A 19,751-nucleotide genomic window follows, 5' to 3' on the forward strand; every position below is an offset into this window, starting at 1 on the left:
ACCGCAAGAAACTCATTCTTGCAATGAAGAAAAATTAAGAAACCGTCAAGAGTTTGGTTCGGCGATCTAGTTTCCCAAGGTTTCCTCCAAGGTAAATCTTTTAATCAAGAACCTTTGTATTCCACAAGACTACATCATTTCTAAACACTAGAATAAATTCATCCACCCCGACACCCTAAAAAATCAAGAGTCATGAAGAGTTAGTTTTATTCATCATTTCATGTGCCATGTTGTTTCATTAAGTTGCTTTACGTACCAGTACAATTCAAATGTATTGATGCCTTTTTTATTTTCCGGGGGCACATGTTTATGATTTCACTATGCTTGTATTTACGGACGTTATTGGATCGCTCGTCGAAAACTCATACTTTGTGCTCATATCACCTAGTGGTGAGCCTCTTATTTTCATTCCATTCGGGGTTTTATCTTATATTTTACTTTTATGTTAATTATATACCATGTTAAGGTATGTCGGGGGCCTTGTTCCGGTAAACAATTTAGCAATCAGACTCATGTCAGAGATTTCATAGACTAGTTAGATGTTAGTTGAGTTAGCCTCGCTGGCTACCTTATCATATTTCTACATTCATGATACATACTTATTATTTTCAGACTTATGATTATTGAATTGAATGTTTTCCACAAACAATGCATGTTTATATTGTATTCCACGGAGTTCGTACATGCCCTATGTTGATTCGACAAGCCATGTCTTTTGCTCGGTCACAAGTAATCGAACTTTTTTACCGAATGTCGTGTTACGCCCAGGCCATGATTCGGGGCGTGACAACCCAACTATTAACGAGTGACATGAATGAGCCATTTCAGATAGTTCGATGGCATACTTGAGCTTTTTCCCTACTTTTTTTACCAACCGCTCGTGTCAACTTTACTACTCATTTCCGTAAGGCCAAGGCCATAATCTGCAGAGTTGTTTGCAATATTATGAACTACTAAAGTAGCCCGCGCTTCGCGCGGTTTTATTAAGCCTTGTTGCTCCACTCTCCCCCTGGATAAGTAAGGCCCCGTTAGCCTGGGCGAAGATGGTGATAAAGAATAAGGATTGAAGCCCCCCTAGCTCTGCCAGGCACTAGACATAATTTACATACTAATCTTTTTCTATTAAGGAATAAATAAGAAAGAAAGCGGAGCAATTTGCATAATAATTTGTCACTGACCATGCCAAAATTGTGGTGTTAGGCTTTATTGACAGCTACAATATTTTCAATAGTATTTGTCATAAAGCTATTTTCTTTTTCATTTAGATTATATGTACCATATATTATCTCACAATTCACAATCGTAAAAAATATTAGTAAATCATACTTTACTACATGCGAATTGCTCAGATATATAAATCATTAAAGGTATGAAGTCACAATAAAATCTAAATGTATTTCTTAATGTAAAGGTTCTAGTCGGCGTCGCACATATATATTTCATAAACCAATAAGACACAATGTATATGCATTAGCATCAAACCCAAACACAGCAATAAATGACATATATACATTCATGAAAAGAAGCTCATTATTATTCAAAAGATTAATTGGGGGAACCAAAAGACTATTTGAAAGTATTCACAGATTTTAACTGAACTCCATATAGATGCAAAGAAATTGAGGATAACCTAACCCCCCTTAATAATTAACATATATATATAGAGAGAGTAAAATTTTATAGTCAACAATTAAAACTCATGAGAGGAAGATTTCCTTGAGCATCCATGATTATATCTTGAAAATTTTACTTCTAATAATCTAATGGACGCAATTATAACTATAAAAATGCTAAACCTGATGGATAACCAGAGAAGACAAATGCACTCTCTTATTCCAAGAATGAAACATCAAAAATGGAGCATCAAGTAATTCAGATGTGGTATATATTCTTATACTGAATGCTACAACCGGTAGCTAAATCTATCTACGTGCCTAAATATTGTAACTATTAAACAAAGATTGTTCACAGAAAATGTGGAAAAAGTTTCAGAAAATGAAATCATACGTACAGCGGCATCTGACAATTGGAAGTTCTCCCTCTGTATAGCAACGGGTGCACTTTTGGTTGATTTAGGTGTTTAGTTTCATTGCGCTGGAGATTGGCTTTGGTGTTAAAACATCAAATATATCAGTAGTTCTATATATATATATATATATATTGAATTATGGAACAGGTATGTGGCTCTACAGTATCAGGGAACATAAACTTCCACCAGTAAACACCTCAAGAACCTATCGTAATTTTTGACGAAGGATCCATAACACTCGCCTTTATCTGCTACTTATATATATTAATACTCTTATCTCCTCACACCTGCAGTATAAAGTCAGTACTACTAATTATCTGTTGCCCTTTTGTCGTAAAATTATCTCATAAACCTCTCACGTGGTTTTAGATATCACGTATACCCCATTCTTTCATATTTTATGTACCAATATTATGAAACCTAAAAATAAGCTAGCATCTTATGTGTTAATTTCTTTTTTGTTCTATTTTGTGAAATAACAACTTCATTTGTCTGTCCTAAAAATGGAATCATGCAGTGATCTCTTTCCTGCCACATAACTCTGTTAACACATATTCCCTACATAATTGGTGATGACAAAAACAAAACAGCCAATTAAATTGGAAAAGCGAAAACAGAAAAAGAAACAAGTATTTCTACTATCTGTTTAACTTGTCATTTTTTTTTTTTCCATCTCAATTTGCAATATTTTTGGTTTATGCAAACATTATTTGCAGATATATATTGAATGAAATCTGCTACGGTAATATATATGACCCTATAACATATGATAATACTGTTGTTTTTTTCAGATGATAATATAGTTTTGCCACATAAAAAGGTCAAGTACAGGGGATTTTATGTATTATCCCTAGTATATTTACACAAAACTTAGAATGTATGGGTATAATTCTGACTAATACTTTTGAACTTGTGGGTAAATTTTTCAAGTCTTCTTCCCATTTCATTTCCTCTACTTTGGTCATTCAACAGTCATCTGTTTCTCAATTGCAAAAATCCTCTCCGGATAAATAAACCACCAAGTCTAAGAATTGGGATTAGAATATTACTGTTAAAGAGAAAGCAAAAGAGTACCGAGTATTTTAAGGCTGAAATATTCACGGAGAGCAACGTGGTTTGGACAGATAAGCCGGGACATGTAGAAAGATCATACACATTGAACTGAAGGAGAAAGGAATTACCCTACCGTGATCAAAACTTCCTTGTGAAAGAACAAATGTGAAGCAGATAGGAAGAGGCTTGGCTTTTGGTTTTCCTGTCGAACGGTTAGGATTGGAGGATTGACTTATGGTTTTCCAATTGAGCGATGTGATGCGATGATTGGTTTAGTAGCAACTTCTGGACTCATAAATATTAAGTTTTTAATGAAAAATTAAGGGAAATGGCAAAAGAATGACAAAAAAGATAAATAGGATTAAGCCTAGAAGTCACGTCACGGCGTATGTAAAGAACTTTATATAGATATATAGATTATGAAGTCGTCAGTTGCCATTCTACTGCACAATTATAAGGGATTTTGTCTAATAAAGATCTGGTTCTTATTCACTTTTTAAGATGAGCTTAGGACGGTGATTTGTATTGGAGAAGCGAAAATAGAATAGACTTCATATGATTGAAAACGTGAACTTATTTGATATAGTGTGCAGTTACAAGACTGCAACTTGAATCCAATTTTAATCATGGTACAAGTGATGAGTGGTACTTAAACTTTTGATACTTCTTTTTTGTTGCAGGTTGTGCTTTGCTTTCACAAGCTCTTTCCAAAGTCAAAAGGCTAAGGGGAAGTGAGAATTGTTGGACACAATTGATTGCTCATAAGTTGAATTTTATAGTTGCTAAGTAAGGACCAGCTTCGGTCTTACCATGTCTGCTGTTTTCCTCTTGGTAGAATAGAAAGATTACACTGGCATCAGGTTTCGTTCTTCAAAATACAGAGACTAAGAAATAACTTTCTTAACCAACAAATAACTTTCTTTACTCGTTTCAGCAAAATTAAGCTAGTGATCTTTGTTTCAGCCAAGTAAGAAAAGCAAGTTACTCGGTAAGAGTATGAAATGTAATAATCTCAAAATAGAATTAGTAAGAGAATTCAGTGCATACTTTCTAATATAAGCAATGGAAGAAGCGGTTTATTGGAATACTATAACAATACAAACTGATTAGGGCTTCAGGTGCAATGGCTTTTGCAGCATATACAACAAAACCGCTCTGAAATGTTATTGCAACACTGGTTATTTCCACACGTACATATGACTATACCACAACGGAAACCAACCTAGTGAAAGCTTACTTACAATAATAATAGTATTACATATCAAAGTGAAATGAGAAATGCATCAAACCAAGGTACAGTATGATACAAGTGTTTTAACAACATAAATGTCAACAAAATGCCACAAATCGATTACTGAAAGACTTAATGATGCTAGTGAACAGACTCGTCCACATCGATTTTGCGATGGCTTTCAGGGTGTTCTTCCGTACGCGAAGCAGCATCTGGTTCTTCCAGTTCTTCATTTTCTTCCTCTGGTTTTCTTCAAAATCCTATGGCCTTAACTGCACAACTGAACAACTTCAGCGAGCTGCAGTGGCTTACTTCGGCATAATTTAGCCCAGGCATTGCACTATTGATTTCTTCCCATGTCTCCTCTAGTTTTGGCAAGAACTTCAAGCACAGCCCTTCTATTTTCCATTTATTTCCTTCACTACCCCTGAAACGATCGCTCATATGTTGTAGCACGCTGGAATCTTGATACAAAGATATTGCAATCGATCTAGCAATTTGGGGGCTATCCATGCTGGAGTAGTGTTTCCACAGAAGTGCCTTAGGTACAATTCTTCGAGAGATTTAGGTGGTGAAAACTTCTCCAGCTTCTCTAAGAAAATTTCATCTTGACGGTCACCAGCATTAATAATTAGCATCCTGAGCTGTTGATTGTTCAAGTACCGTTAGTTCTTCCTCCTCTATCATACTTCCATCCGACATCCAATTGTAGTACTCGAAGTTCTCTCAGATCCTTAAGATCACGCAAGTGACAAGCTTTTGGTATTGTTGTATCAGGTATCTTGAAGCCATACAACTCTTGAAGATGGGAGAGTTTGGAGAGACCTCGTGGTAGATAAGAAAGAGAGGTACAATTCCCCACATCCAAGACGGTCAACTTTGGAAGAGCAGTTATTGATCTTGGGAGCTGTTTTAGGTTCTTGTATTCACCAAGTACCAAAATTTGGAGGGCCCATAACTTTTTGATGGATCGTGGCAATTTAGTCAAGTTTGCCACATCTTGAAAACTCAAATAAGCTAGGCGTTTGAAGGATGTGATCCAATGCCACATATCCTCTTCACAAAATTGGTCACTCTCCTCAAGCTTGACGTGTGCGAGGTCTAAAACACGGAGAGACTTGACTTGAGCCAATGCAACATACCTAGTGAAGCCAATGCAATTGGCTTTGGTGAGAAGAAGTGCCCTTAACTTTGAGTTTCCATCCATGTGCAGCAACAATGTTTCATTTGTCACACCCAAACGGCAAGAGTGGATTGTGGCTATGTTTGCATTCTTCTCATCTAAACTGCAAAAGCTCTCTTCTTTTGCAATTCTGATTATCATTTCTCGAATCATGTCATGCATCTTGCAACTGTAAACTCTCCTGTCATAGTTTCTTTTCCTCACCGCTTCAACCAGGCATCGACTTATCAATTCTGATAAACATTCAATAGCCATTTTTCTTGCAATTTTTGTCCCTTTCTTGTAAACGAATCCTTCTCCAATCCATCAATTTGCCAGCTGATCAACCTCTATCTCGTAATCAAAACATAGAATAAACTGCTTTAGGTTGAGAGGAAGCTCATCATAACTTAGCTGCAGGGTAGCAAGTAAAGAATCATGGCTCTTGCTTTCATTTGCCAATATCTGAGGCAAATATTCACTTATCGGCTGCCACACCGAAAGCAACTGAGATTTCGATGACAACAGACCTCCAATTGTCTTGATTGCTAGGGGAAGACCACCACATTTTTTCAGTATGTCTTTTCCCACACGTTCTAATTCAGTATCCTTGCATTTTCCCTTGGATGACACGAATGCAACCTTGCAAAATAACAACCAGCCCTCTTCCTCGGAAAGCAGCTTGGGTCGGTGAATATGTTCTTCCTCGACCCCCATTCTCTTAACATCTTCGTTTCTAGATGTGATAATGACGCAGCTGCTCTGCTTCTCTGATTTGGGCAGTCCTTCTGAGATCCGTTTCCACCAGCCGTCATCAGTGCTCCACACATCATCCATGACAATTAAGTAATTTTTTGTTTGTAAGTGCTTCACGAATTCTCCTCAACGACACATTTCTATCTGACTCGTGATATCTCCTCAAAACTTTGAGTGTCTGACACCACAGTTATAGAAGCATCTTGTCGATTAGTAGATTTGAGAGGCTTTGTTTATGTATTATGTCATTGGATTTTCATAAATTTTTTATGGCTTTTGTAATTATAATAGCAACTGATGCGACTAACTTATTTTGTAGACTCCACTACAACTGATATTTTGCAAGTAAGGGAAACCTATCAACTGACTTTCCAACTGTATATTAGTATCAGGATTACAGCCTCTAGTTGGTATAGAGGCTTGCAGTCGCAAAACTAAACAAATCTCAAATAGTTGGTATAGACAAAATCCATAAACATAACAGAGTACAACAATTATTTATCCATATTAAACCATATCACACTGAAATTTGAAAACACACTAAGATTACTATGAGTAGTAGAACTCCAACTGATTAGAAATTAGAAAATAGAACAGTGAAGTGAAGTGAAATGCTAAATGCTTCATGCAATGGCAATTTCATAAAAAGTGACAACTTTTTTAAAAAAAAAAAAAAAAGAGTAGAGGATTATGCTTTCAGTTGGAAATATAATAATTTCAGAGTTTTACTATGCAACTAAGAAAAAACATGCAACCCAAAAAAAAAAAAAAAAAGACACTGAAGCACATAAAAGAAACCCTCAAAATGGTGCATAAAACAAGAATCCCAAAACTATGGCGTACTAATCGAACTATGGAAAACCGCAGAGAACAAGAATAGATACAGACCACTGATTCAATCTTTAGACATTTATCACTAAACTCATTACACATTTTAAATTATGCATTCAAAATGTAACACTTTATGAAATTTTAGCCCTTTTCCCACACATATATATACTTCAAGGTTCGATTTTACCCGTAATGGCATACTTCCCTTTAAGTGATAGTATAAAACCCAGACTTCCTAGGGAATGTAACTATTCTGGAAATGACGCGTGCTGTCCCAAAAGTGTCTCGTCTTGAAATTTTGTCTTTGCTTAATAATATCTTTAATAAATGACCTTAACTTGAGAAATTCTCCGGGAAGAACTCCTGTTACCCATCAGACCTAAGTTTTTATTTTTTGACAAAAAAACAGAACTTGTGATCAATTGACAGGTTTACTGTCTTGAAATATTCGAAACTTCTTCCTTATATGCAAAATTAATTTATGTCCACATATGCCCAATGGGCAACAAAAACTTTTCCTAGCAAACTTACTAAAGTGGAGGTTATTTTTTAAAATTTTTGCTAGGCGGGGCTAAAACATTAAAACCACCCATTATGGAGGCCACTTGTGAACCTAACCCGTTATTATTGGGCCAAATACATAAGACACAAATGTTCATTTTGAATACACTAACATGTAAACCTATCGAACAACACTCAACCTTAATAGAAAATGTTATTAAGCACCTGATGATGCTAACATAACAAATGTTAATGTTTTTAACTTTCTTTAAAAAAAAATATATTGGCGTCTAAAGCTAAACTAATAAACTTGATACGCGTATTAAGTTGGAGTAAATTTATTTCAACAAAAGAGAGAAAAGAAAAACAGAGCAATTCGAAATTATCAAGTCAAATATATATATATATACACACACACATACCTGAGAAATGAGAAGTCAATGCGAAAGTTCGACTCAGAAGACAAATCGGATGGAATATTTGTATGAAAAAATTCAGCTGCACCTGCACCACAATATTTGGCAGAGTATTCACTCTTAGAATCCATATTACTCCCTTTGTTTCAAAATAAGTAAATAAGTGTTACCATTTCATTTTGTTTTAAAATAAGTGGTGTTTCAAAAAATCAATAAAGCATTGATTTTCTTTTTTTCCCAATTTTGCCTTAATTAAATAAATGGACTTTTACATAATCAAGAAACCATTGAAGATCAACTTCTTTTTTATGACATTTAATTAAGGGAGAAGGGTCAAAAATATCCCTCTACTTTAGTTTATTGGTTTAATTTGCCCTCCGTTAGTCAAAGTAGTCAAAAATACCCCTCCCGTTACAAGTTGAGCAAAATATATCCTACACAGATTAGCAAAGTTTCAAAAATACGCTCATGTCTAACATATTCACATAAGCAAGTGTCTGAGTCATTGGAATTGGATGACATGGACGTCACATGGCATTTAACTTATTTTATGTGGTGTTTACGTGGCATTTTTTTAAAAACAATCTAGAAAATTGATTTTTTAAAACAAATCTGAAGAAAAAAATGACTTTTATTAAAAATCTGAAACTTGTTTGTTTTAATAAAACCCGTTTTTTTAAAATATATTCTCAAAAATTGGATATTTTAGTTAAAAATCTGGAAAATGATTTTTTTAAAATTTGGAAAACAGTTAAGTATTTTTTTTTTTAAAATGTCCTAATTTTTTTTTTTAAAACTGGATTAATTTTTAAAAAATCTGAAAAACTAATTTTTTTAAAAAGTTTCCAGATTTTTTAATTAAAAAAAATCAGATTTTTAATAAAATCCATTTTTAACATATTTATTTTTAGAAAAAATCAATTTTCCATATTGTTTTTTAAAAAATTGCCACTTAGGCACCACATAAAATAAGTTAAATGTCATGTGGCGTCCATGTTACCCAATTCCAATGATTAGACTTGTTTATGTGGAAATATGTTAGAAATGAGGGGTATTTTTGAAACTTTGCTTACGCTAGGTGTATATTTGGCCCCAACTTGTAACGGGAGGGGTATATTTGACTACTTTGGCTAACGGAGGGCAAAGTTAGCCAATAAACTAAAGTAGAGGGGTATATTTGACCCTTTTCCTTTCAATTAACGGTAAGTTAGTAAAAACACTTCTTACTTTCTAGGAGTGCGTGATTTTTTCAAGGGTGTGTCCCAGCTAAAAACACCACTTATTATGACTCAGGGGGAGTACTAACTATCAGGTAATTACATATGAAATAAATTAAGGTAGTGGAGAAGTCATTATTCTTAAACGATGATCAATAATCGCACGAAGTCAATTTGGAAAAGGCCAAGGTAGAGACGGATTCAAAATTTTGACTTTATGGGATTTTGAATTTCCGACAATACAGTTTATTGTTTCTGCATATAGTATTTATACCAATTAAATGAATTTCTTACTATAAATACAAAAATTTAGTCAAAATTACTGTCTGACGAACTCGTAGCTAGAATCTAAGATAACACCAATAATAGACGAGGGGACGAGGACAGACATGAAACTTGAAAAAAGATAAGGAGAGATGCAGGACAAACGGGTATACTAATGTATAATTTTGGTCTACTACAGCTTGAAGAACAAGAGATGTGAAGTTGTGAACTTTTTTTACCTGACTTCTTCACGGTAAAGTGAAGATATTAGCTGATAGCAACACTGCCAAATTAATTTAAGGGAAAAGGGTCAAAAATACCCCTCTACTTTGGAAAAAGGGCTAAAAAATATCCTCCAAACTTATTTTGGGTCAAAAATACCCCTCCCATCCTTAAAGTTTTCAAATATACCCCTGTCTTGTGGAAATTATCCTCAAAAATAACCCGAAATCATTTTTGAAACCCGTTAAATCATTTAAAAGCCAACTAAATAATAACATAAAATCCCTTATTCCCCAATCGTAGGTTTGAAGTTTGAGGGAATTGGGGAATAAAGGAATCTTATGGGTTATTATTTAGTTCAAGTTTAAATGATGGAACAGTTTAAATAATGATTTCGGACTATTTTGGGGGATAATTTCCGTCAAAAAGGCGAGATATATTTGAAAACTTTAAGAATGACGAATTTATATTTTGGCCAAAAATAAGTTCGGAGGATATTTTTAGCCATTTTTTCAAAGTAGAGGGGTATTTTTGACCCTTTTCCCTAAAATTAAGCTACTGATCTTTGTTTCAGCAAGTAAAAAGAGCAAGTTACTGGCTAAGAGTATGATATGTAAGAATCTCAATGGAAGAAACAGTTTACTCGAGTACCGTCATATAAAATGCTCTTGTGATGATAATGTTTTTGCTTGCTTACCAAATACCAAAACCTAAGTAAGAAAATATTCTTCTAACTTATAAAAAATAAAAACCCGCAATGAGTTACAATGGTAAGCTACAATCCTCCACTGTCGAGAGTTCTCTCTTTTTTGTGTTTTTCACTAACCTTTCCTCATTGTTTCTATCTGAATATATAATTGGTTCTGTGGTGTAGATAAGGACCACATTCGACATGGTGAGTTATTACTGATAATGACAAGAATTTTGGCTATGTACAAAAATCTGCAATCACAACTTACCCTTTGCCACAGGGTGTATGGAATACAACAAAAAAATAATCCCCACAAGAAGAGTAACTGAAATTGATCCTTAACTAGCACAAGTGAAAAGAGCAGACATGAGGTATCAAAGAAAGGAGAAATGGCTATAGCTTCTATCTAGAACAAGTACAAAGGAAACTAATAATACAAAAACGTTTGAGAAATGCATTTAATACATAAGGAATTGCTACTACACTTACACTTTGCTCACAGTAGAAACTCAAAGAACAGTGCAAAATGAATTTTGGGGGTTCTACAAGTAATAAGATAATGCTCCTCATCTGTGCACTAGTATAACAAAACATCTGAATACAACAACAATTACAAAAGATGAATCTTTGATGAAAACTCGTCAGTAGTGTCTGCTGCTTCAACCAAACTAATAGTAATCCAAGTACACAGTATAATTCACACTACAAGCTCTACAATAAAAAATAAAAATAAAAAATTAACCTCCTAGCCTCTCAAACTCTGTACTGTATCTACTACTTCACATTAAATTAATGTTCATCCCTGCAAAAGCAAAGCAAATACTTAGTATCTTGGGCCAAAAAAAAAGGGTTAATATGTAGTAGTCAGGATGAAAACATAAGCAAATAAGCAAATGACAACATAGCACTCATCTTTAGAGTCCCACATTGATTGACGGTATGGGTTTTAGTCTCCTTATATGCTCTTGGATGTTATGTATAGGGAAATAGCTAGTTAAGAAAATCAAAGTAGGGAGTTAGGTGAAATTTATTGAGAAAGTTATTACTATAACTACCCAGCCGATAATTCTATAAATATGGAGAGTCCCACAAGTGAGAAGAATAAAAAATGTGAAATTTTTTCCTCTTCGCAACCTTTCTTCTCTCCTCCTCTGATTCCTCCTCCCCTCTTGCTCCTCTCTTTCTTTCTTCTTACTCTTAGTCTCCCTATCTTTCCCTTATCTTTGTGTTGTAATAAAATTAATAATGTCTGTATCCTTGTCACTGAGGCGAGATAGTTTATAAATTTTCCATTTGATTCTTGTTCATTCGAGTACGTTACATTGGACAAAACTTGTGAGCTAGCATTGGGGTTGAGTTAGGTCCAAGTTCCAATTTTATCAACATGGAGTCAGAACCACCACTATCCCTGATATTGATTTACCCAATGTAGGCTGCCCCCCAATATTTTATTATCAGTACTCCAAATTTCCAGTTCTAACATAGGAAGGAACGAGGAGGGGTGTTAAAGTCCCACACAGGCTGACACTATAAGCTTTAGTCTCGTTATATGGTTTTGACAATGCCCACTTCATGAGCTAACTTTTGGAGTTCAGATATGAGCATAAAGCCTACTAATAGGATTGATTCTCTCCCAACTTCACTAGTTCAGCCTATTATTACTGTTAGATTCTAGATAAACGAGCAAAGAGTTGGTTGGTCTGAGTATTATTTATTCGAATCCACTTCCCTTGTGCTTTTCCTATAAAACTTTGGGTTTCTGACTTGTACAGGAAAGGGGAAGTGGAAAAACTTCAGAGATAAGAACAGAGATGTCTTGAATATAGCAAATTATTCTGGATATTTAAGTAAACAGATCAGTTTTCAACAAAATTGAACGTGGAAATCGAGTAAAAAGATTGCAATAATCGCAGCAAAATATTTCGAAATTTGACAGGCAGCTTTTAAATGTTATCCTAATATCTCTACATAAAGAGTCAGCTTCAGCTTTAGTGCTAGCAAGCAGATTCACGCATAATCCAGCTTACGAGAAAACAGATTAAACCGTAGTTTAACTCCATACTGAAGGATGGTTAAAAAGGCTCGCAATAAAGTGAAAAATCTAATGTTCTCTCTTTATAAGTACAATCTAACGTTTATCTTTTTCATAAGTAACTTCTAAAGTTATGTTAATCTATCTTTTTAAGAGTCGGCTTCAAATTTAACACTAATAGTTACTGATATGCATGATTCAGCTCCAAACAAGATGTTTAGTAAACTGAACAACTGGCGAAAAACCAAACAAAACCATAATGGACTTCAGATTTAAGAGTTCAAAAGGTTTACATACCGTGCCTTAATTGTCACATGTATAGTGATCATTGAAGTACATGGAGACCACATACTATATGTTCCAGTGAATCCTGCAAGAGACGAAAGAAGATAATTGTAGTTACACAAGAAATAAGTTCCAGGAATTAAGGAATGATCAAAAACACAAATTCCAGGAGAGGCAACAAGAAGGATGATATTATAGCTAATCGAATAAAACTATTTTAGGAGCTATAGCTAGCTAGAAGATAACTAGTTTCCCAATAATAATAGCACATAACTTTCCTACTAAAACAAGATAGCTTTCCGAGTCCAAGCTGTTAATATTCTTGCTATAAAGTGAGGAACAAGATGTATACCTTCATATATAAGGTACAGCAGTCATAAGTTGAGCTACACAGACAGAAGAGTTTCTGTTGAAGGGGAATAATTTAATGGTGGTCAAATGAGTGGTGTATTGGCCATCTTAAGAAGATTGTCCTGTGTAGACTGCAACGTGAGAATATTACTATTATTTATCTTACAAACTCTTCACCAATCCAAAGCAAAGACCAGACTTTAAGAACCTCAGCTCCACTAATCTTACTTTATCTATTATATGAAACTGATTGTAACTTGTCAGAGCAATCAGAAAGCACAAGTCTAGAATAGATACCAAACTAAAGCTTGTGCATATGTTAGTTCACAATTGGATATGTTTTTCATGAAGTAGTCCATAGTAGAATATGTAGACTAGGAATAGTACTATCATCATTTTTAGATGTGAAAACCAGCAATTTATGTGGAGAGTCTTGCGCAAGAAGAGAGTGCTGTTTAAAAAAAAAAAAAAAAAAAAAGAGTACAGTTCCTGGCGGAAACAAGTTGACCTGGACTCTTAGAGTTTTGATTCTTTCATCCTCCATAATTGGCTCAAAACGAGAAGAAAGTAAAACTAAACAGACGGATGCAGCTGGGTAGTATACTAGCTTCATTGCAAATTAATACATGTAACATATTGCATTCTTAACAATTTCTATGAAATCCCTCATACATCAGCATATCCAGATGCAGATTCAATGTGAATCCATATTAATGCCGACTGCCCTCCCCCCACCCCCATTAAAGCAAGGAAGACGGAAAATAAAGGAAAGAACTCAATGACACTAATTAAATGCCACAACTGGGCAAGCAAGCTGCATGCATAAAAATAAGTAAGTCGGATGAACAAAGTGACAGAACCATTAATCAAATGACTGTTCATGGCAGTAGAAACAAACTCTTTTTAGTAGCAAATATGTGAGGAGCCCTAAGAATGATCAACAAAAAGAGGTGATGTTACACAGTAAAACATGTATATGATTCATTGCAGTAGGATATAAAAATTATATACAACATTTTCTGCACGCCTAAATGTTAGAAAGTTTACCTCAAAATCATACATCGCTCTTAGGTTTTTTTCCCGTCACAATCTGGAATATCCGCAGACCTCTACTAAATGCATCATTGAATAGGATCCTTGTCTGCATTGGTTGGAAACCAGGCAACCAAGACAGTACTGCCACAGGTACCATGACAATAATCCCAAACATTATCTCATATAGTCGTGACACAGACACAATGGTTCCCCATATCATGGTGTTTTGCAAAAAGGGACGTAACACTTGGGCGATTGAAATGAAACCCCAACCAGTAGGAATGAAAGCCAACAGGCTGACGAACAGATCACCAAATCTAAAAGCCGTGAACTGCAGCAAAGCAACAAGTACGACTATGAAAAAGACCACAGCAAGGAGCTGCACAAGACGAAAGTATATGTGCTCCCTTGCAGCATATTTTTCCCGAGCATAAGCCGTAATATTAAAAAAGCCAAGAGCCACCACCACATAAATCCAGGAAAGCAAGTAAACAGCAATGCTTCTGCTTCCAGCAGCAATACCCAGCTGATATACAATGCCATACTGGAAAAAGAAGAAGCGAAGGTCTAGGATAATTTCCAGTATCTTTCCCCACAGACCTGTCGTTCTTAAATGATCCTGTTCCTCCTCCCACCATTTTTCCCAGCTCTGTTCTGACCTTGCAAAAACACTACCACGGTACCATATCCAATTCATAAAGTCATCAAAATCATACACTGTCTTTAACCAATCAAACCCAGAAGGATTAAACAAAAAGGGCCCCAAGATCCATGACACCACCAGGAACCAACTTGAGATAGTCAGTGCTATATATGTAAAAGTTCCTTTAGCAACAGGGCTGTATCCAGCATACACTGTAAGTATCAGACCAAGTTCAATTGCCTTTGTAAAATGACTACGAGCATATAACCGATAATTCTCAACAAAACTCTTGTGCTGCACGACAAAACCACGCCCAGTAGCCCGGTACTTTGCGCCACCATGAAGAATAGTACGACCAAAGTAATGAGCACGAGTTCCCATTGAGAATGTGTAAAATACAGATGAAAGTTGAAGCATCATTGTTAGAAACTCCCAGATAGATGTAAGAAAACCATGCTCAAGAGAATTCTCCACAATCATTGGTAACGCAGTGAAAAGACCCAGCTGGATGATAAATTGCTGGTTCAGTATGGCACCAAGTGCTTTGTTGTTAGTGGTATCTCCAGCAACAGAATCCTCAATCCCACTAAGTGCAAGGTAAAGTCGTCCCCATAAGAATGCATATACAGTGAGGACAATCATCATTGTATTGAAGAAAAATCCTACAGTTGTATAAAAGAAAGAAAGCATTCTGAAGAAATCCAGCCTATGACCCAACCTATAGACATCTCTGCTAAGAACTTGTTCACCATTGCCACTGGCAACCTTGGCTTCAAACATAGATATTTGATTCAACCCAACATCCCTTCCTTTGCCAACTTGTATGTACTCGTGGTGAGTGACATTGCCACCTCGTAGTGTACAGTTGAAGCCAGCAAAAATGTCCTCGCTGATGTTGATCACTCTAGATGCCTTGCTTATTCCTCCCCGTGTTAGAAACCAAAACCTGTCAAAGACATCTGGATGTCCATAATGCATTCGGATTTTCAGGGGGTTGGCTAATACACGCTGTCCGAGGGTTACAAAACTCATTTCCTGAGCTGACATGAACCAAGCAAGGGATGAAACAGAACCAGTAAATATATGTTCCCGAACTCCAAGAATTGTAGGCTTGCGAATACCGTAGTAGCGTTTGAATTCTTCCAACAAGTTCCTCATTTTCAGTGCCTCCTCGAAGTAATTATCTTGGTTCATGTCGATAGTCTGAACTGCGTCACCACGGGTAAAGATAAAGGCATGGTTCTGATTTTCTGGTTTTCCCTCCCCAAGCTTCAAGGGACCAGGCAACTTAACTCGATAGATCTCAACTTCCCTTTCAAGCTTTTGATCATACTTCACAAGCACAGAATAATAATCCTTCTCATTCCTTCCTGTGGGAACCTCATCAACATAAGCTACACGAAGAGCTTCATTATTTTTCATCAGATACAAAATTTCCTCTGCATGCGGATCCTTTTTGGCCTTCTGAGTACCATATATCTGACAAGCTACCACGTATGTGAATTTCATTAAAGCAGTCCCATACTCGTGGCCTTTATACAACAAACTCACTGAACTGTCAGCTCTGCTCAAACCCCTCGAAGACGGAGACCTTTCTGAGCCTAAACCATCAATGCTACCATCACGCCTCATAGAACCAAGCTCCACTGATCCTTCTCTGATATCCATCTCAGATGCAGAATCCAGAAAGGCCAGCATTTTGAGAGCTTGATAGTAGTACATCATCCCCCTAACTGTGCGAGTAAGAGTCTGCCCTCTGTACGATGCCCAAAGACGAAGATCTCTTAGCTTCGTTGTCCATAACTCTTTCTTCTCATCAACCATTCCTTCTCTACGCATTCGCTGCAAGAAATTTTCCCACTCATCAGCATAAATAGTCTGCAAGTAATATAAAGTAGAAACCCCATCTTCATTCTCAGTTCTAAGTTGTTCCTTGTTGTACAGTACGTCCTCATTGTAGTAAGGAGTCAAAACACTGAAAGCCATCATTTTCTCAACTTGGGGCGCATGTGGCATGTTCATAAATAGAGAATTGCTAAAGAAGGCAAGTCGGCGTCTCGCCTCAAGATTTTTCGGAATATTACTCATAGAGTCCCGAGATGTAAGAATAGTGTTTAAGCGGCGAGCCTGCCGATAAAATGTCTCATTCTCTGGATTTGGCAATGAAAGCACATTCTCAAAAAGCAATTTAGTCGCAGAGGCCTGAAGAGCCAGACCTTCCTCTCTCAGCTGATCTCCAGTCATATTCTCTTTCAGAAAATCCCGAGTGGCAACCTCATATAAGGCCTGGAGAACATTCACAATCTTGTCAACGTCCTTTTTTGGCTTGAGTATTAGATCTAGAAGAGCAATCAACTTTCCACGGATCTGGGGCAGAGCAGTTAGATTGTAGTATTTTGTGAACTTCTCCAGCTGAATCCACTGATCAATCTGCTGAAAGAAGGTTGTTATGATGGAGTGTTCCTCGCTGTTCGTTTTGACAATTTCCAGCAGAAAATGTCTCGTACTGTCATAAGCCTCAATAACAGCACATCGCCTGTACTCATACTTGCTGATCTTATGCCAGAGCCACGTATCAGGAGCATCCACCAGCTCCTTTGCCTGGCTGAGAGCAAGCAGCACCTCATTGCAGAGGAGCAAACATGGCCAACGAATCACTCTAACATTCCACGTGTTCTCGGGCAGCTCCAACAACTCAACCTCACGGTCATTCAGAAGATCTTCTTCTCTGAAAGTTCTAATTATCTCATTCCAAATCAAGGCAAATTTGTTCGCCTCTACCTGGTTCGATTCAAGCTTTTTGAATGGCCGACCAAACCCATATCTGAGTTTCAAACGGAGAATGGCGTCCTTGATCTTGCTTTTTATCGTTCCTTGGGCATTCAGCAACTGCTCTTCTGGCATCAGATTAAACTGCATTGCACTTGCGAAAAATTGAAATCTCAACCTTAACTGTGGCATGTTTCTTATCTCCCCCAAGTGATCAAATAATCCAACCGCCGCTCCAACAAAGGAAGAGTAGATTGAGTACCATATCTGAATATCCATAAGATAAATCAGAACAACTGGAAGCCAAAGCAATCCCACAGAGAACCTGTTGCTATGGCTAAAGAATTCATGCCATTCGTACTTCACACCCCTAAGGCGCAACAGTGCTTTTGTTGGAACAATCATAGGTTTGATCTGTAGGAAGTAACTGAAGCAAAATTTGGTTGCAAGCACTACCACCCAAAAGAGGGAATACTTTATGTTATCAACAAGGCCTTCCCTAAGTCCACGACCCACAAACGTCCTACTCTGGAACCACCATGTAAACAGATGAAATATCCTCCAATTCGTGTTCTCGAGAAAATTCCTGACCCATGGCAGAATAAATAGCGCCAGTGCTAACAGTTCTGGAGCAACGAAAACAAGAGCAACCTCAAGAAAATTCACCACCCTCTTGTTAGCAGCATTGGTCCAATCCCCATCATTATTCCTCTGGGTCCAAATCCTCCCATAAAACACACCAAACACCAAAATCCACACTGCTGCAACCACACTCTTCAACACCATTCTCACCCCATGCATCGGTGTCTCCCTCGAGATGAGACTATACTGCATCCCCGCATCAAGAATCGACTGCAAAAACCTCATCCCGCTCCACGTAAAGAATATACTCAACACCTTCACCTGAACCTTCCTACTCTTCAACGCCTGCCACGGATACTCCTTCCCCTCCCAAGCTACAATTATTGCAGCTTGCAAAAACAACGCCAACATAATCCACAACTTATCAAAACTCCTAAACAAATTCAAAAACGATCTCTGCTCAACAAACCCCGTCTTCCCAACCTTCTTTCCCATATTAGTAGTCACGAAAAACGTACTCCCAATATCAATAGGCCACTTCAACTTGTCAAAACACCTCTTAGTCCAAAAATACTCATTAATATCATCATAATTCCTCCAATCCGAATGTGGGGCAGTACCATTCCTACTATTATCAACCTCAGCTTTAATCGTATCATAAATAGGCTTAACAACCCGATCCAAAAACGCATTCTCACCCGAAATCGATGGCAAAAATGGCCTACCAGTATTCTCATCAATATAATCCTCCAAAATCTTGTTCAATTCCATAGCCATATTATGAAAAATATAACACAAACATTCAGGAACAAACCGTAAATTCGCTGATTCCCCCCAAATAAGCAAATAAAGCGAAACATAAAGCAATTCACGACGGTGGTCGGAAGGATTATGTCTGTCGGAAAGCCAAACATTGGATTTAAGACCCAAAAAAGAACACCAAGAAGAGTAGTTTTTTAACAGTTTACGGCGAAAACGACGTAGTACGGTGGGGTCAAGAGAGTCAATGTTGTCAGGTGGTGGAGAAACACGCATCTGAGCATTAGCGAGGTGAAGAACAATGTGTTCACGTTGGTTACGTACGTTAGATTCTTGAAAACCGAAGAAAAGTGACAGCCAATTAAGGAGGTCATAATGAGGTTTCCATGGTGAGAATGGAGGTCGCCGGAGGTCTCCGACGGCGCGTAGAGCCGAAGTGGCGGCGCGTACTTCGGGGTAACGGAGAGATGGGTGGTCAGCTAAGAGGTTGTGTATTGGAATTATGTTGTAAGGTTCTTCATCTATAGGAATTTGTTCACGCGCCGCCGGCCGTGGAGGTTGCCGGTGGCTCATTGTTTAGGATTTGGAGAGAGATCTATCAGAGGGTTTTTGGGTTGTAATGGAACGTTAAACGTACTAAGACTGGAAGATGAATATGGTAGTAGTACAATTGGCAGAAAGTGGCGCGTGTCAATGCGCGTGGGTGATGATGATTGGGTTCTTAAATTTTTTTGTTTGAATTGATGGATGTTTTAGATTTAGTACTGGAAGGAGCAGGGAAAAGATTTTTAACGGTCAATGCCAGCTCAAACATCAAGGTTTGAACGCGCAAATGAAATAATGTAAATATCACTTTAATCAAAAACACGCATATTAAAAATTTAATAATATAATATAAAGATCACTAAACTATCATTATATA

General features: G+C 36.9%; 3 protein-coding genes and 1 non-coding gene across 4 annotated transcripts; all 4 read right to left on the reverse strand.

Moving 5' to 3' along the window:
• Positions 1-4,222: 4,222 nt before the first annotated feature.
• Positions 4,223-6,433, reverse strand: LOC132037612 (disease resistance RPP13-like protein 4). Its single transcript, XM_059428147.1, has one exon. It carries the CDS (start codon positions 6,310-6,312, stop codon positions 5,803-5,805), a length of 510 nt encoding a protein of 169 aa, XP_059284130.1. The 5' UTR covers positions 6,313-6,433; the 3' UTR covers positions 4,223-5,802.
• Positions 4,754-5,751, reverse strand: LOC132038364 (disease resistance RPP13-like protein 4). The gene is made up of 2 exons (XM_059429040.1): positions 4,977-5,751; positions 4,754-4,905 (listed from the first exon to the last, which is right to left on the reverse strand). The coding sequence occupies exons 1-2, from the start codon at positions 5,749-5,751 to the stop codon at positions 4,754-4,756; spliced, it is 927 nt and encodes a 308-aa protein (XP_059285023.1).
• A 4,312-nt stretch (positions 6,434-10,745) lies between the features above and the next one.
• On the reverse strand, positions 10,746-19,432 carry LOC132035874 (callose synthase 12). The gene is made up of 3 exons (XM_059426024.1): positions 14,089-19,432; positions 12,703-12,775; positions 10,746-11,175 (listed from the first exon to the last, which is right to left on the reverse strand). Exon 1 carries the CDS (start codon positions 19,400-19,402, stop codon positions 14,096-14,098), a length of 5,307 nt encoding a protein of 1,768 aa, XP_059282007.1. The 5' UTR covers positions 19,403-19,432; the 3' UTR covers positions 10,746-11,175; positions 12,703-12,775; positions 14,089-14,095.
• On the reverse strand, positions 16,377-16,455 carry LOC132038762 (small nucleolar RNA J33). Its single transcript, XR_009410243.1, has one exon. It is a non-coding gene; the product is annotated as a small nucleolar RNA J33 (small nucleolar RNA).
• Positions 19,433-19,751: the final 319 nt, after the last annotated feature.

The sequence above is a fragment of the Lycium ferocissimum genome, chromosome 11 (genome assembly GCF_029784015.1).
Source record: "Lycium ferocissimum isolate CSIRO_LF1 chromosome 11, AGI_CSIRO_Lferr_CH_V1, whole genome shotgun sequence".
NCBI classification, from domain to species: Eukaryota; Viridiplantae; Streptophyta; class Magnoliopsida; order Solanales; family Solanaceae; genus Lycium; species Lycium ferocissimum.

What these genes read in the sequence shown, in the direction of transcription:
- LOC132038364 (XM_059429040.1), bottom strand. Translation starts at nt 5,751, where the DNA reads ATGGCTATTGAATGTTTATCAGAATTGATAAGTCGATGCCTGGTTGAA. An exon ending in TAGAGGAGGAAGAACTAACG is followed by an intron (nt 4,906 to 4,976) that starts GTACTTGAACAA and finishes AAATTTTCTTAG; the next exon opens with AGAAGCTGGAGAAGTTTTCA.
- LOC132037612 (XM_059428147.1), bottom strand. Translation starts at nt 6,312, where the DNA reads ATGGATGATGTGTGGAGCACTGATGACGGCTGGTGGAAACGGATCTCA.
- LOC132035874 (XM_059426024.1), bottom strand. Translation starts at nt 19,402, where the DNA reads ATGAGCCACCGGCAACCTCCACGGCCGGCGGCGCGTGAACAAATTCCT.